Source organism: Pteropus alecto, unplaced genomic scaffold (assembly GCF_000325575.1).
Source record: "Pteropus alecto unplaced genomic scaffold, ASM32557v1 scaffold86, whole genome shotgun sequence".
NCBI lineage: Eukaryota > Metazoa > Chordata > Mammalia > Chiroptera > Pteropodidae > Pteropus > Pteropus alecto.
The window spans coordinates 30003828-30020597 of NW_006442109.1; the positions used below are offsets into that span (position 1 = coordinate 30003828).

Sequence of the window (16770 nt, forward strand, 5' to 3'; positions counted from 1 at the left end):
CTCTCACTGGCCAATATGCTTTCCTGAGAGCTGATACCTTTACTCAACCCCTAGTCCCACAGAAAGTTAGTCTTTAGCTTTGCTCTAAAAATAAAGACTACCTCGTTGCTGGTTGCATTTCTGAAAATGACCTCTGTTCCTGGATGAGTGGCTGGCGGCCCAGAAGAATGGCTTGAACAAGGTCATGCAGCTTATTAGACTGAGCTGGGGCTAGGGTCACATGCCTTCCTCAGTCACCTAGCCCCAACTTACTGAGCCTGATTATATCTGGAAGGAAACCTGGTTACAGAAAACCGGGTTAAAGAGGATATTTCATCTTGTCGCCCACAACATGGACATCTGCCCTTTTTCCACAAAGCTGTTTGCCCAGTTAACCAGGAACTCCCCTCACCCCAGCTCCCATTTGGAAGTATGTCTCCAAGCATTAATCTGCACTATCCCCCCAGTCTCCTCACTGGCACCCCCAGACAGAACTACAAGCCCAGACTAGAAAGCGCCACCTGGGAAGTTTCCATTTGGCAGTACCTTCCTGTCACGGGGAGGGCCACTGAAAGGACCCATTTATCACACTGAAAATCTGAGCCCTGCTGAGGCCCAGCTGGCAGGGCTGCTCAGTGAGGCCTGCAGGACCTCTGCGTGATGCCAGTGCTCAGATCAAGGGAGGCCAAAGTGAAAAATCAGTAGAACAAGCACTCTGAGCCTGTGCTCCCCTGCAGTTGAGGCAGGGTTCTACTTGCAAAAGAAAACATCAGCTCCAACCTTCATTTCTTTTAAATGGCATGGCCCCCCAGCATAGAAGACTGGGGGACTTTTTTGCTTTTCCTACACAGTTCTCAACAGTTTTCCCAAACAATAATTTTCCCTCCAGCATGGGATCGGACAGAACTTTCTCCCTGCTGTGAACTGAGTGGCATTTGATATCTTGTTTATTATAATACTTTGGGGGGTGGGGTATAGAGATTACTGGGATTCTTTAAAAAAAAAAAAAAACACGCGAATTCAATATGTTCCCTATAGCAGGAGAGGTATACAAATGTATACCCCTGGAATGAGTCATGGGTATTTTCTCAGAACCAGTGAGATTTTTGCTTTATGAGTCTCTGAGGAGTATAATTTTATACTACTATAGTATAAACTATAGTAAGACTATAGTTTAGTCCTACTTATTGTTTTCTACCCAGTAGTAATCACAGCACAGTAAAATAGGGCTTAATTTGTATTTATTTTATTTAGGTTGTGAGTGTTCTCATCAATGTATTACCAGTCAGGCAGAACTGAGGCGTGTATATGAAGTAACAACCCCTTCGAGCAATCTCAGTGACTTAACAAAGCAAAAGTTTATCTTTCACTCACACTAACCTAGCTACAGGGGTCATCAGGAGCCTCTGCTGACCAGTCCCTCAGGGACCCAGATGCGGGAAGCTTCACCTTGACACCAATTTCCACACACTCTGCAGCAGTGGAAAGGCAATACAGCAGATCATTCACTGGCTCTTGTATCTTTCCCCTCCAGAGTCACATCGTTTCCACTAATGTGCTACTAGCTAAACTATGCCACATGATCACACCTGATTTCAAAAGGGAGCTGGAAATAGCTGGGGAGCAGCACCAAAAACTTCCATAGAAACACGTGAATGGGTAGACTACTCTTCCTTCTTGGTTATCCTATTTGAGGATTGTTTGTGACAGGGACACAACAGCTATAATCATTACTTATACGGCGATCTGGGACAGTTCCAGTTCTATATATGCCGTTTCATCATCAACCATAGTCAGTGCTATTGTCCAGTTGGGAAACCTTGGTCACAAAATTAGCTAACCAGGTTTCATGTATCCAATTCACTTGGCCTCTATTCAAGTTAAAAGGAAATCCAAACAGGTTTGTTTTAGCATACAGTGAATAAGTATCCTATTAGCACCATCTCACATTCATGTAGCTTTGAAAAGTTAAAGTGCTTTCATGTTTGAAGATCATGTTTGATCTTCATAACAATTCCATGTGCTAGATAGGTCAGATTTTATCATCTCATTCTTAAGAAAACAGCTGGGGGAGAGGGTGAGAAGGGAGGGAGAGAAATGGAGAGAGCATATTTGGGGGTTGAAAAAGATAATTTCTGTGATTTTTTTTTTTGCCCTTTAGCTGCAGAGCTGAAATTAGTACTGAGATCTTTCTTTTATTCTGTATTCTTTAGAATTTAGAAGTATCAATATCTACCCAAATACAATATTTGGATTAACTGACATGTTGGATAAACTGGTACACATCCACTTATGCCCAATGACTTTTGTGGGTAGAATATGATTTTCTCCCCACCATTTTTGTTAGCCAAGTAGAGGACATGTAGAAGGCCAAGAGCTCCTCTGTCCCATAGCAGTTCTGAGCCATCAGCTAAGCAGAGGCGACATGCCCCTCGGATCTCCCACAATACCAGAGCAGCAATCCTGATGCGTTTCTTTTCCCCCCAGTTCTCCGATTATCAGAATTACTTGGTGAACAGCTGCGTGAAGGAGAACCCCACCATGGAGCGGTCCATTGCCCTGTGCAACGGCATCTCCCAGTGGGTGCAGCTGATGGTGCTCAGCCGCCCCACCCCACAGCTCCGAGCTGAAGTCTTCATCAAGTTTATCCAGGTGGCTCAGGTGAGTCATGGAACAAGAGTTTGGCCTGGGCTGAGGTAAATTATCCCCTCTCCCCGAGGCGAGTCTTTTCCCTCCTGAACCATGGTGGGATTAGTGTGTTTTAAACTGTCCTGAGGTCTAGATATGGCAGCTTTTCTATTTCCCACATAAGGGCAATATGGTGAGGACCATCTTAGGGGTCAGGATACGGTTTTAGATGTTTAGATCTTTAACATTTTTAAGATGCTTATCAGCCTGCATTGTTTCCCAAGTCTGGTCTGCATGGTAAAGAAAAGGGTAATTCCAAGTTTTCCTGGAGCTGAATTTGTCTTAGTTCTTTGAGCCCATGCTATGTTAAATGTCTGGGTTTAATATTTGAGGGACAATGTGTAAACATTTGATAAGAGGAAAACAGTACAGTAAGTCCTCACTTAAGGTCATTAATAGGTTTTGAACTTTAAGCAAAATGACAGATAATGAAACCAACTTACCAGAGGCTAATTGATATAAACAAGTTAGGTTCCTGTGGCAACTTATCAACATAATAACGAAATGACGTTGAAACAATGTTATCTGAGGACCTGCAATGTTATTTGAGGACCTGCAGTGTTATTTGAGGACCACTTAAATTTGAACATGTATTTGAAATTCACCAGAGATTCTAGCTTCTCTATACCAATTACTGACCTATATAGGCACTGGAATTGCACAGGAGAATAAGACAAAGTCCTTGCCCTCAAAAATGTCTGGTTAATTTGGTATGGAGGATATAAAAGATTGTACTTAATGATGCATTTTTCCAGCCCTAGATAGTCCAGACCAGTGGTCCTCAAAGTTTGGTACATGGACCACCTGCTCTGATATTAACTAAAAGTATATTAAAAGCACATCCCTAAGCTCAACTCCGGATCTGGGCAATCAGAATATCTGGGCTTGGGTCCAGAAATCTTTGTGTTAAACAAGTACTTCAGGTGATTCTTAGAAACCACTGATCTAGATGGTGGCCTAAAGAACCACAAAGGGAGGGAAGCCTTGCTAGACTTGAGACCTGCTAGCCTGAAACGAACAGGAAATTACAACATCTGAGCACTAGTCTTTGAACAGTATAAGGAAGACGGGGCACAGAGACAAGAGGCAGCCTCTAAACTCACCTATAACTGACAGGTACAGTGACTCTGTTCTCATCTGTTTTGTGTGTCATAGAAGCTCCACCAACTACAGAACTTCAATACACTGATGGCTGTGATAGGTGGGCTATGTCACAGCTCAATCTCCAGGCTCAAAGAGACAAGTTCGCACGTCCCACCTGAAATCAATAAGGTCAGTGTGATTGTCTCCTCTTGGGCTCCTCAGCATCATTCCTAGGACCCACATCAACATTTCATCCTTGAGGGGCAACCCAGGAAGCATTTGCGAACCACATTATCCTGTCAACCAGGGAAAATATCAAGGAAGCAAACCTCAAGAAAACCCACAGGATGGGGACATCATAGATCTGAGAGTGACTGTAATTCAATCTTGCCTCAGTGTCACTGCTGGTCAGCTGAAACGATGTGTGCCTGTTTCCCATGCTCACATGCCACTGAATATTCACAGTCACCGTCTTTAATACTGACTCCTTCGCTCCAGAATGTTTTCCAGAAAGGAATAGTGTTTCAGTATGCATGTCAAGTGTGGTTATATAGTGACACAGTAAAATCCTAGCTTTCAAAAACACATCTATTTGACAAACCTGGAGCAGTTACTGCCTGCTGCTACAGTTCCAGCATAGATGCAAGAAAAAAGGGTCCTTGCACTTTCTTTCTGTCTGACTATGGCAGCCAAGATTGAATGCGGGAATACAGTTAAGGAACATGGAGTTTTTACAACTCAGAAATTACCCTGTAAACAGTTGAACAACCTGTTTTACTCCAAATAGGAATGCAAAATATGAGTTAAGAAAACAAATCAAAAAGAAACCCTAGCTTTCAAGATTCCTTGGAGAATGACATTCTAGATAGGTGAATTTCCCCCAGATAATTGGAAATGAGCTTTTCAGGTGCCGTTTTGTAATAGTGTTTCATTGAGGAATATTTTTCTTCAATATCCTATGCATTTTTCTACATTCTTAGATTTTACAGAATAGACTTTAATCTTTTATAACATAAGGCTGTTAGAAATATAAGCTACTATGACATACTGAAGATATCAGCGCAACTATGTATGGTGTGGGTTAAACTACAACTGCTCTTTGAGCATTTTCATCTCATTTAAGAGGACCAACCAGCCTTCCCTTCCTAAACTCAAACCCCAATCCTCTCAAGCTGGAACAGAGATCGTCTGCTCAGGGAGAGATGTCTGCGCCTTTTTGTCCCATGTTTTTCCCAGGTGTTTAGCCTCCTTTTGGGATTTTCTTATTAATCATTCCTGATCTCACAATACTGGACTCTGAGGATGCTGCCCCACCCCCACCTCCTATGGTCTGGTCACTTTATAATTCTCTAATAGCTCTGCTGAGACCAGGCAGATCTGAAGAGATTGCCCATGTCTCAGAGGTGACAGAGGGAAACAGTCACAGAGATTAACATGCCTTTGTGTCTTTTCACTTATTTGGCTTGCTCCTCCTCTTCAACTTGGGGTCCCCCAAAGCAGTGCTTCCTTGTCTGTAGCTGCTTGCCCCTCAGGGTGCTCTATATAGTGAATTAGTCCAGGGTTGAAGCAAGTGTCCCCCAAGTAGTTTTACCTTCTAAGGAAAAAAATATCTCATTTATGCTGTTAGTCTCATCTGTGAGCACCATCTACACTTCAGTCACCTGCACTGTTTGCTAGAGGTGTGTGACAAGAGGGCACCCTTACCAACTCAAAGTGACGGAGAGAGGATAACTAAAACCTCAAGTTCTTCACTGGGGAGAAATGGTACTTCTTAGGCCACAGTTTTATTAAGAGTTTCCAGCAGTGTTTTAAATTGTCATTTTGTGTTGTAACATGATTGGCAGACAGTCTTGCTGTCTTTGCTTGTGAAAAAACTGGTCATCGCACGTGGGGAATGAAGTTCTGTGAACTGCTTGCTGACTTGAACCAGGCATATTTGAAAAGAACACCAGATTTGGCTGCTCCTTTTTTGTGCTGGTGAACAGCCTGCCCCTTCCAAGGCCGAGGCATGGGGTGAGCTCTAAGGAAGAGCTCCCTGGGCCCTCTGCCTCATTCTCTTGCATATCCTTTGCTAGGAACTGATCTAGTCTGTTCAGTCTTTCTAGTTTAGGGTTTTAGTCAGTGAATGGAATGTCAAATGCTTCCTAAACACAGGCCTGTTTTGAAAACCATTGAGATAAGGCCTATATAGCAAAGCATAAAGAATAAGAACATGCAATAGACAACCGAAGTTCCACAATTAAAACACATGCTTTTCCCCATGGCCAGCACATAGCCAGCACTTCTAACGTCACATTTCAAATGTTAAGTAGTACAGTGGCTCTAGAAGCATTCAGAAGACATTAGGGAAAGGAAATGCATAGCTTAGAGACAGTGGCTGGAGGGACACTTACTATTCACTATATACTCTTTACTTTTTATATCAGGGGCTTATTTTTTAAAAGAAAAATTTTAGTATAAAAATGATAAATATGACCTCATTTAAACTTTTTCAGTTATGTAGCAGAATCAAAGAACAGTGACATTTGACATAAGCTGGAGTTTTCATTTAGGAGTCATAATCTGCACCTTTTAGATGAATCAATCCTTGCCGGTCAGAATAAAGATGGGGTGAATCATAGTAGAGGCTGAGAGTAAACAATGTGGCTATTGCAGGCAATATACTCTGCCTGGAGGGTACCTGAGATTGGGTCTCTTCTGTTTTATAGGTCCTGGGTGAGATGACTGAGCTGCTGTCCTCCTGCAGAAACTATGACAACTACCGGCGAGCTTATGGGGAGTGCACCCACTTTAAGATCCCCATCCTGGGGGTGCACCTCAAGGACCTCATCTCCCTATACGAAGCCATGCCCGACTATCTGGAGGATGGGAAGGTGAACGTCCACAAGCTGCTGGCCCTTTACAATCATATCAACGAACTGGTCCAGCTGCAAGAGGTAGCCCCACCCTTGGAAGCCAACAAGGACTTGGTGCACCTGCTGACGGTGAGTCTCACTTAGGAGATAATTACTAAGCACTGTGTACCAGGTGCCAATCTCTGCACCCTACCAAGTATTAGCTCAGTTAATCTTCATAAAAACTCTATGAAGCAAATACTGTATCTCCATTTTGTGGATGGGGATACTGAGGCACAAAGACATAACCTGCAAGAAGACCACACATTATTAAGCAGCTGAGCCTGGATTCAGACCCAGACGGTGGACTCCAGCAGCTCTTAAGCAGTATGCTCTTTGAACTCCTAGAAGTATTTTCTTCTCCCTGCAAAAGCAGCCCCAAGCTTTCTGGAAGGAGCTGACAGCAAATCAGGATACAGGCTTGGTAAGAGATGGAGACAGTGTGTACTCATAAAAAAGGACAAGGCAGTGAGTGAGTAACAAAAAGTAAAACAGGTTCATTATTTGGGTCTTACCACAACTGGCTTAGATCTCTGCTCCTGGAAGCACTTAAGCCAAGGGAAGGTGGACACTTGTAGCAGCGCAGGGGGAGACTAGATGACTTCCTTTCAGCCAGACTTGTTCTGTAGTCACGCCAGTTGTGTGACTGGAAACATAACTCTAAGACCTGTTTCCTCCTCTGTAAAATCAGAGGGATTAGTGTCTGGGATGACTTCCAATTTCTCTTTCACTTCTAAAATTATACAATTTTTAATCTTCTTTTGCAGAATGGAATAACTTTTATAGCCTCTTTCTACATCAGAGAATGATTCTAATAGAGCCTCAGGCTTTACCTCCAGCTGGTGTCTAATCCTAGACCTTTTGGTAATTAGTCAGGTGACCTTGGCAGGTCTCAGCCTTAGACATCATCACCTGTGGAAAGATGTACAAAACCTTAACTTCTGAGAATCAGAAATCCTGTGATGAAAGCTGTGAACATTCTTCCCAGAAAAATATGCATAATCCATATATGTAAAAATACGCATGTTTTCGCATTCTGAACCTCCTGAAGCCTATTCATAGACTCTTGGTTAAGGTCTAAGACCTTTCTCCTCTAAAATTGTATAGTTCTAAAATATATGAAACTCATTAACTCTTAATATCATTTAATACCTATTATTTAAGCTTGGTTCTGTTGCTAGAATCAAATTTTAATAGTAGCAGGCCATGCAAACTATCCTTTCAGATCATCTGTCTGCTTTGGGAGAGAACAAGTAAAGTGCAGACTACCTGAGCAGATAGAGCCTAAGTTCCATATAAAGGCTAAAGGCTTAAATATTATAGTTTAAATGAGGGCATCTTGAGACTTCTCCAAAATTTAAAAACATTTTAAAGGAACTAATGCTTGAGCTATTACAACAGTAAGTGTTACACCCTCCAAACTTTGTGAATTTTAAAAACAAACTACTAAGCACCTAGAAGACTAAACCACTGGAGAGAAAGAACTAAGGAAGAAAGAGATCAGCCCTGGGGAAGACAGACAGCATTCTAGCAATTAACCCTGTTCTACTTTAATCTGCAGTTATCTTTAGATCTCTACTACACTGAGGATGAAATCTATGAGCTTTCCTATGCCCGGGAACCAAGGAACCACAAAGCCCCAGTAAGTCTGTCATATTAAGACTCCTGCAGGTAACAGGCGCTTTACAAGCCACTCATCTGAAGGAACTTTTAATTCAGTTTAATAAGCATACTATGTTTCTACTATGTGCCTAACTTTGTTCTAGAAGTAAAGCTTCAACTTATATATGAGAAATAGTTCCAGACCATAAAGAGCCTGCGGGTGAAGGGATAAGATTGATGTGTGAATGGTAAATTACTAAATGCCATAAGCATCAGAATGAGTAGTGGAATCAGTCAGTGGTTTACAAATTAGAGAAGGGAAACAGTATCGTGAGCTGGAGTGACATCTCCCTCCTATTTTTTATGAAGTGTCCCCACATTGTCGTTTCCTTCTGTGATTTGTTGATGATGATGAGAGCAATATGCATATTGTCGGAAGCTAAACTTCAGAAGATTTCCAGCTTAGTGGGGAGATAAGCCCCATCATGCTGTAGTCATCGGGGTCAGAAAGAGCAATCTTCTGAGTCTTTTGACCCTTTGTGCAGAGAAGTCCTCAAATAGCACACAGTTGGCACTGCATAGCAGGAGCTACACAGGTTATCTGGCCCTGCCTCTCCTACTGGCAGGTTTAATCATTTCAGTCTTCTGAAGGACCAGTAATCCCCAGTATCCTGGGAAGCTTCTCAGCCTCAAAACAAGTGGTATTCAAGGGGAGAGAATTGCCTCCACATAAGAAATTCAGTTGACCTGTCAGGTGGCTAAATTTCATTGTTTCTATAAGGAAGATCAAGTTCTAGCTTCCAATTGTAATGAAAGATGTTCACTGAAAGTATCTGGTAGGTTTTCAAGTATTTCAGTGGAAAGGGTGCCTTCTCCCATTTTTAGAAGAGATTTTAATTTGGACCAAGTCAACTTTTTGAGAGTATATTTCATTCCAGCTTGTCTAGGCCTCAGATTTATTTCTTGTCTTCCTGCCTTTTATCTATTTCTCACTTTATCCACATCTCTACTAAATAGTAAGTAGAGAACAGAGAAGAAAGTTAAGTAATTCACTTTACTTTGTTGATAGCTTTGACAAAAAGTTTAATGGAGAGGAAATTAAAACTCAAGTTAAGAATTTTAAATTATCTGTAGATGGAAATAATGTATGTGAGGAGTATTTTATAAACTGTAAAGTGAAATACTTGTGTTAGCCAAGATTACTGTTCTAAATTCAGTGACATGTGGGCTCTCTGCTCCTTGCCACACAGCATTTGGCGGGGGGTGGGGGAAGGTTGCAACTGTCAGGTAATGAGAAAGGGAAGAGCTGTAGACTATTATAGTCATGGGGATGTCTCTGATTATTTCATTTTAGCCACTAACACCTTCAAAGCCACCAGTAGTAGTGGACTGGGCCTCTGGAATATCTCCCAAACCTGACCCAAAGACTATAAGCAAACATGTCCAGAGGATGGTGGATGTAAGTACAGCTGTGTTTCAGCAGACGAAAGCAAGGCACTGCCTGGCTTAGTTTTGGATATTGCGGGGGGCAGTGGTAGAAACATAAGGTGAGAGACTTGAAACTTGTTCTTACTGAACACAGGGAACCACTTCTCATATTGTGGCTGCAGAAGAAGTAATATTTTGCCAGCACACTTTGGCCTCGTGTGGAGGAAGGTATGCCTCCTCTTAAAGACCTAGCAGGAAAGTATATATTTAAAGGGCAGAGAAGTGCTAGAAAAGGTTTGAGTATAAGTAAAGGTAATAAAGAGAATCTAAAACTGAAAAATTTGGGCACTGCTTCAGAGGGAAGGTGTAATCTAAGCTGAGCAATGAAAGGGCAAAGTAGAACAGCCCTCTGTGCAACAATCAAGGAGTCCACCAGCCAGGGTATGGCATAATTGATATGCTAATGGGTCAAAAACTCCTGGCCACCCTCCAAATTCCAGTACTAGCAAAGATCTGGGATGTGACCCATGTACCTTTGCAGCAGCTTAAGGAACACATTTCCTTGTTCCTCTCATCAGGCTGAGGAGAGGCTTTTATCAGCCACTCCAGCCCCTTTGGCATTTGGCCAAAGGGAGAAATGACTGGTTTCTCTTTGATAATCAGAGAAACTCCTTTTTTCACAGTCTGTCTTCAAGAACTATGATCATGACCAAGATGGATACATTTCTCAGGAAGAGTTTGAAAAGATTGCTGCAAGTTTTCCATTTTCTTTCTGTGTGATGGACAAAGACAGGTGAGGGTCTATGTATAGGAATATGTGGTCATGAGACCTTTGGAAAGAACAGTTTATGGGTGTGTCACTAGAAGAATCTATAAACTCGGATGTGTTGTTGCTGTGATAGATCGTAAATGACTATTCGAGCTAAGATACTGAGGCTAAGAGAGCAATAATCATCAAATAAATGCCTGTCTGACTTTGGTTTGGACCACAATAGACCAAGAAACCAGTTTAGGAATAGTCAACTATAAATTTTAAGAAGTTTAGTTTTCCTTCTTGTTTTGTCCTTACAGATTGTGAGAAACTAGTATTAATAATTTGCATATTTACTTTTTGCAACGTTATATAAGTTTTAATCTTTGTCCTCTATATATAACTAAATGTATGATTGGTAAATTCCAGTTATGTATTATGTGCTGTCTGAAGTCAGAAACTGGAGCATAAGCTTTTTCTATACACACAATTTCCATTATTTTTCAAGTCCCGTAGATAGCAGTTAAGAAAACCTAGTTTAGCTAAAGAACAACTCCATAAAAATGAGTAATCCCTTCTCACCTATTACATCCTATTCTTGTACACTTACTAAGAGGAGGGCTCACGTAGGTAACTGTCAGTTAATACTATGCTACCACTGAAGGATAAAAAAGAAAGGTGAGTTTCTAAGGCTAGAGGCTACCCTTGCTTGCCCCCTCACATCCTTGTCTATGTCATTTGCTGCCAGGGAAGGCCTTATCAGCAGGGACGAGATCACAGCCTACTTCATGAGGGCCAGCTCAATCTACTCTAAGCTCGGCCTGGGCTTTCCTCACAACTTTCAAGAGACAACCTACCTGAAGCCCACTTTCTGTGACAACTGTGCTGGATTTGTAAGTTCGAGTGCTTCATGGTTGAACTTGGGGAAGGGTACAAAATATTAAATGATTAAGCCAGGCACAGACCTCACAATCCTCATCAGTTTATCCCAGCTTAGAGCCTAAGCAAACACGTAAAATAACGTAGTCTGCAAATGCATGATTTTTACTTGCATTCATCCTTTCCCATTCCTTCCTGATTTATTTTTCCCTCTGGTGCATTGAGGCCTTAGATAAATGGTAAAGAAATGCTGAATTTGGGATATACTTTTTGAGTCTTATATTCATATGCTGTTCCAAATGTTAGAAAAGGGAAATGAGACATCCTCACCCCTTCCCACTTCAAAAGGTACTGTCTTTAAGAAGTCTTCTGGGCTCTGTCCCACTCCTGACCCCAGCTATCTAGATACTTGTTTAGTTTGGAGTCCCTGAGAAGCCTATTTGTCCTATGATGCATCCACTTCAGGCCTGGCTCATAAATCCACTATAATGAGCTTCTCAAGAACATCTGACTCTTATCCGCACAAAATTTTCCTGTTTTCAATTTAAGGTCAGGAGGGACATGTGAGAGAGAAATGAGGTTTCCCTCCCACTTGAGGTATAAAGTAGAATGAGGAAAAATCAAGAATAAATGTCAGTGCCTAGCCTCCTACCAGACATATGAATGATGTGTGGTGCATTCTGTCTTGTTTGTCTCATAGCTCTGGGGAGTGATCAAACAAGGATATCGATGTAAAGGTAAGGCTCAACTTGGTCAACTGCATTGTTTTCCCTTGTCTTAGGACTCTTCTATAAAGCGCAGTTTACCCATAGTTGTTGTCCATTCATTCCACAGCTTCTCGGCACAGCCTCATCCCCAAACTTGCTTCCCTAGACTACCTCCTAAGAGGGACTGCCACCACAAAGTGTAGAGAGGAGTGCCTGAGTGACCAGTTATGCAGCTTCCCCTTACAAGATCCTCTCTCTGCCTTGTTTGCCCTAGAAATAGGGATGGCTGGTAGATTATGCTCTAATATGGTCATGGAAATGTGGATCACGAATGAAAGGTACAGAATCCCTTTGGGAAAAGAAGTGATTAACCAAAGGCCCTTGTCAGCTTCCCTTTTATCAGTAGATACCTCCTTGTGACTAGAAACGTTCAGGAGTAAAAAAAAAGGAGGCCTTTTACTCTAAGGGAAAAATAATATGGCCTAACAGCTGGAAGCTCCAGAGGGTCTCCTTTGAGTAGGCACTATGCATGAGATAACCAAGACACCACCTCTTCCCAAGGTGCCACTTCCACTTCAGAGACTTATGATAAGGGCAACAAGACTGAGAAGTCCAGGGGCTGACCAAGTGAAAATGCTAAGTTCATTAGGAATGTTGGGTATCCTAGTCCCAAAAGATGGGACAAGCATGTGTGACAAAATAATACTGCATAAATGTGGTTTTGAGACCCTGGAAGAAAGTGAAAGACTTCCTGACCAGGGTGTCTTTTCCACAGACTGTGGGATGAACTGCCACAAACAATGCAAAGATCTGGTTGTGTTTGAGTGCAAGAAGCGAGCCAAGAACTCAGCAGCTCCCACAGAGAACAGCACCTCTGTGGGGCCAACTCCTAACCTTTGCTCACTGGGAGCCAAAGATCTGCTCCACGGTAAGTAGGCGCTGGAACTTTCCTCTTGTAAAGTGAAATGGAAAGGATAAAGTTTCCAGGGAAGAAAGATTACCTTTATCCTTCCCTTTCTTAATAGACATCACCAGCACAGATACCACTGTGGAAGACATGCCTGTATATTATGCAGCCTATATTTTAAGAGTTATACATCACCTTTGGGCAACACAATTCTGTCATTTAAAATGTAAATTTTCATGGAAGAAAAGTGGCAGAGAACAACATAAAGGTGTGGGGCTTCAGTGTGAAGCCTGGAAAGGAGCTTGTACCTTTTTAAACTTACCTACTTTTCCTTTCTTAAAATAGACAACTCTCCTGACTTTTATAACACTGTGGTCTCCTGGAACTTTTCCTCCCATTTTAAGGACTCCTTTTCTGTTGCTTTTTTATTTGCTATTCTTTTTGCTCCTAAAAAGATAGAATGTATAAGAATCTATCCCAACCTTTCTGTATGTCTAGGAATTTGACCTAAATAATAGAAGTATTTATAATTTCAGCTGGTAAAAGGAGCATACTGCTACAGAAAAGTTGGAAAATAGAGCTTCAAAAATATCACCCACAATATTCCTCCAAAAAAGACAGTGTAATTATAAGTCTGAGATTTAGGTAAACACCTAATGTTTAATTATGTTCCCCTAGGAAAAAATTAAACTAGGATCTTTGTAAGCTTTCTCATATCAAAACTGCCAATTCAGATTACAAATGCTAATTAGAGAACTTTTGTTCGTGTCCAGAAGTCATTTTGACTACACCAGGCCACTGTCTTGGCTAGAAAGTTTAGTAATGACTAACGACCTATATAAAACATTTTAATAAAATTGCACAACACAAAATTACTGCTGAATCTTAGCAGTAAACGTAGATCTAAAATATATCCACTGCTATTATTTTTCCAGGAACTTAATCCTTTTGGTTAATACCTAGGCTGTGCAGGGGTGTTGGTTCAAAGAATGACTCCTCTTTCAATCAGTATCAAACCAGGGAAATACATTTTGATTACCTGCACACAGCTAGAAATGCCCTCTCACAGTTAAGCTGTGTCCACTGTACAAAAGGGAAAATAGGTGCCATAGCGAAGTCCTACCAGCTGTTGAAGGCCACCTGTTTCAGGACCAAAACCTGAGTGCTGACAGCTCCCAAATCCCAGGGTGCACTGAAGGTATTTATAAGGCATGTCTGTCTATATAATGACCCTGCTCTAATTTATGAAACTTTACAGCATTGATGCAGGCGCTTCAATTTTTCTGCAGAAATAAAAATCCTCTAGAAAACCTTTGTGCAAATAGAAAAAGATGCCCTTCCCCCGGGGAGGACGTAGCCTGACACTAGGCTGCCCCTTTCACTCTCCAAATTGAGTGCCTGAAAATGAGTCCATTTTAGACCTTTGGAATTCCTGTAACAATAAGAAAGATCTCATTTGAAACTAATGTGTCAATCTTGAGTCTCTGCTTTTCTAGAGTACTAATATGTCATGTATCTTCCCGCAGCACCTGAGGAAGGATCTTTTACGTTCCCTAACGAGGAGGCTGTAGAACAAAGTGAGGAAAGTAAGGATCGGACCATCATGCTCATGGGCGTATCCTCACAGAAGATTTCTGTTCGGCTGAAGAGGACTGTCGCCCACAAGGCCACCCAGACCGAATTACTGTCTTGGATTGGCAGTGAGGGCCCTTCTGGTCCTTTCACATTGTATTCCCCAAGGAAGACAGCCCAGGACACTCTGTATGTGCTTCCCAGTCCCACATCTCCATGCCCCAGCCCAATATTGGTCAGAAAGCGGGCTTTTGTCAAGTGGGAGAATAAAGACTCCCTCATAAAATCAAAGGAGGACCTCCGTCACCTCAGACTCCCAACTTACCAAGAGCTGGAAAAGGTACCTTTTTTTTTTTTCAGACTTTCTGAGAGAAGTGGGGCTAAACCAGGGGAGGGTATGTGAACTGAATAGTCAGACCAGGTCGATTATTAGCAGGATAAGGATGGAAAAAAAGGATTCTGGCTTTCTCTCAAAGAAACCAATGGGGGCCCTGGTTCACATTACATGAGTAGAACAAGATATACAGGGCTCCTTATTACCATAAAGGTACCATTTTAAAGTGTTGGTGCCAGGGCCAAAAGCACTGTTCACAATAGGCTCCTTGAGAAAAACCAGTTTCTACTCATCAGTTTTACTGTGCTGACACCACATCCTTTTTCTAGATGGAACTTCAAATGAACTTGCCTAAATCCTTCTTCCTTAGAGGTCTTTGTTAATTTAGTCATCAGGATTATGTTTGAAGACATTCATGGTTGCCTAGGTATATTCTTAAGAGAAGGTAGGTGATCTTTTTGCTACCAAGAAAAAAAAAAAAGTATATTTTACCTCACCAAAGGAAAAAGCCTCCCTTTTAATATGAGGGAAATCTTTTCTAACAACATCTCAGGTAGAAAGAATAGCTAAATCTATAGTAGCTGGCCAATGCACAGTTGAATATAATTATAAAATGGTAACAACTGTTGATATTGTGAGCCTAACAAAAAAGCAGCTCCCAATATCTAATAAGGTACCTAATGGAGGCAAAATAGGAGTTTGGGAATATGGTGGCCAAAGGTTTGAGAGGAAGAGAGAAAACGGCAGTCAGTTGTTCAAATACTGAATTCTGTGGATTCAATTAACTAATGTACTTCTTTTTGTTTAAGAGTACAAAACTCGGGTTGAGCTGACTTAGACTTCTTATGGGGACAGTAGTTTCTTACCAATAACAGGCAAGCAAGGATATATCAGATCCAACATTATCATTTGCTTTATTAAAGGGGAGGAATGACTATCTGCCTTGTTTCAAAACATCCAGGTTGACAATGTGTTTTTAGAGACCTATCAGTATAAATGTAAAACCAATATTCACCTACGTAGAATTCCTTTAGTAATTCTACACAGTGAAACTGTACAAGAAGGTCTCAAGATTTCCTACCTTGTTCTCAATGTTGTACCCTCCCTGTCAGACTCCCAGGAATTGAGTTAGATATACATGAAGAAACCCTTAGTTTGGTACCTGGAACAAAGAATATAATATTAGGAGGAACATAGAGAAAAAGAACAGATTTTCTGGATGAAAAGTACTCTCTTGCTCAGAGTATTTTTAAGACATGCTTTAAGACTAAAGTCAATCAGATGGCAAAATGTGGGTTACACAAAGCCCTCTCTTTTTAGGGGTAGAAATTGCCAAGAACAACTTTTAAGAAAAATGAAAGAAATTTTGAAGAGTGAACTCAATAGAGAGAAAAGAACTTTGGCCTTGAGGACAAAGATTGGCATTTCTAGTCCCAGATATTTCTTACATTAGCTGTTAAACTCTATGACCTGTTTGGTGCTCTATAAAATACAGGGCTGGGTTTCCATGCCCTCCCTGCTGTTTGCTTCAGATCTTGACATTTTACATGCGCATGAAAAGGTACCATGTAGTTGGCAACAATGACTTCTTGCTGCAAGAAGGTGGTAGAAAGATTTCAGATGCGTTAGGTCCAAAACAATTCCCACCCAGTAATACCAGAGCTCCTAAAGCCTCTCGCCATCTTCCCAGTTGCCTCTACTTTTATCCTTGTCATAGAAACCTAGGGAAAACACTATTACATTTTAAAAGAACAAGTCTCACTTTCCAGTTAACTAAAATGCTTACAATGACTTGTCTATCTGTAATTCAATAGCCCCACTCACAGCTCACCATGTACTTTGTACTCTAACAAAAAGAAGTACATTGGTTATTGACAATACAGAATAGAGTATTTAGACACCTGCTGTTATCCTATCTCCTACTTTCCGACAATACTCTAGCAGAG

The 16770-nt window shown here is 41.4% G+C and overlaps 1 protein-coding gene and 1 pseudogene across 9 annotated transcripts in view; both read left to right on the forward strand.

Annotated features, from left to right (window-relative positions):
* The window catches only part of RASGRP1 (RAS guanyl releasing protein 1), a 91878-nt gene that overhangs the window by 68361 nt on the left and 6747 nt on the right, over positions 1-16770 (forward strand). For all 9 annotated transcript variants that reach the window (XM_015595898.2, XM_025038768.1, XM_015595897.2 and 6 more), the window contains 10 exons: positions 2467-2640; positions 3823-3939; positions 6459-6734; positions 8206-8286; positions 9601-9705; positions 10358-10467; positions 11174-11318; positions 12005-12041; positions 12787-12939; positions 14445-14830. In XM_015595898.2, coding sequence (XP_015451384.1) covers positions 2467-2640; positions 3823-3939; positions 6459-6734; positions 8206-8286; positions 9601-9705; positions 10358-10467; positions 11174-11318; positions 12005-12041; positions 12787-12939; positions 14445-14830 — 1584 coding nt within the window. The remainder of the gene's footprint in view (positions 1-2466; positions 2641-3822; positions 3940-6458; positions 6735-8205; positions 8287-9600; positions 9706-10357; positions 10468-11173; positions 11319-12004; positions 12042-12786; positions 12940-14444; positions 14831-16770) is intronic.
* Positions 4333-4465, forward strand: LOC112469910 (annotated as a pseudogene).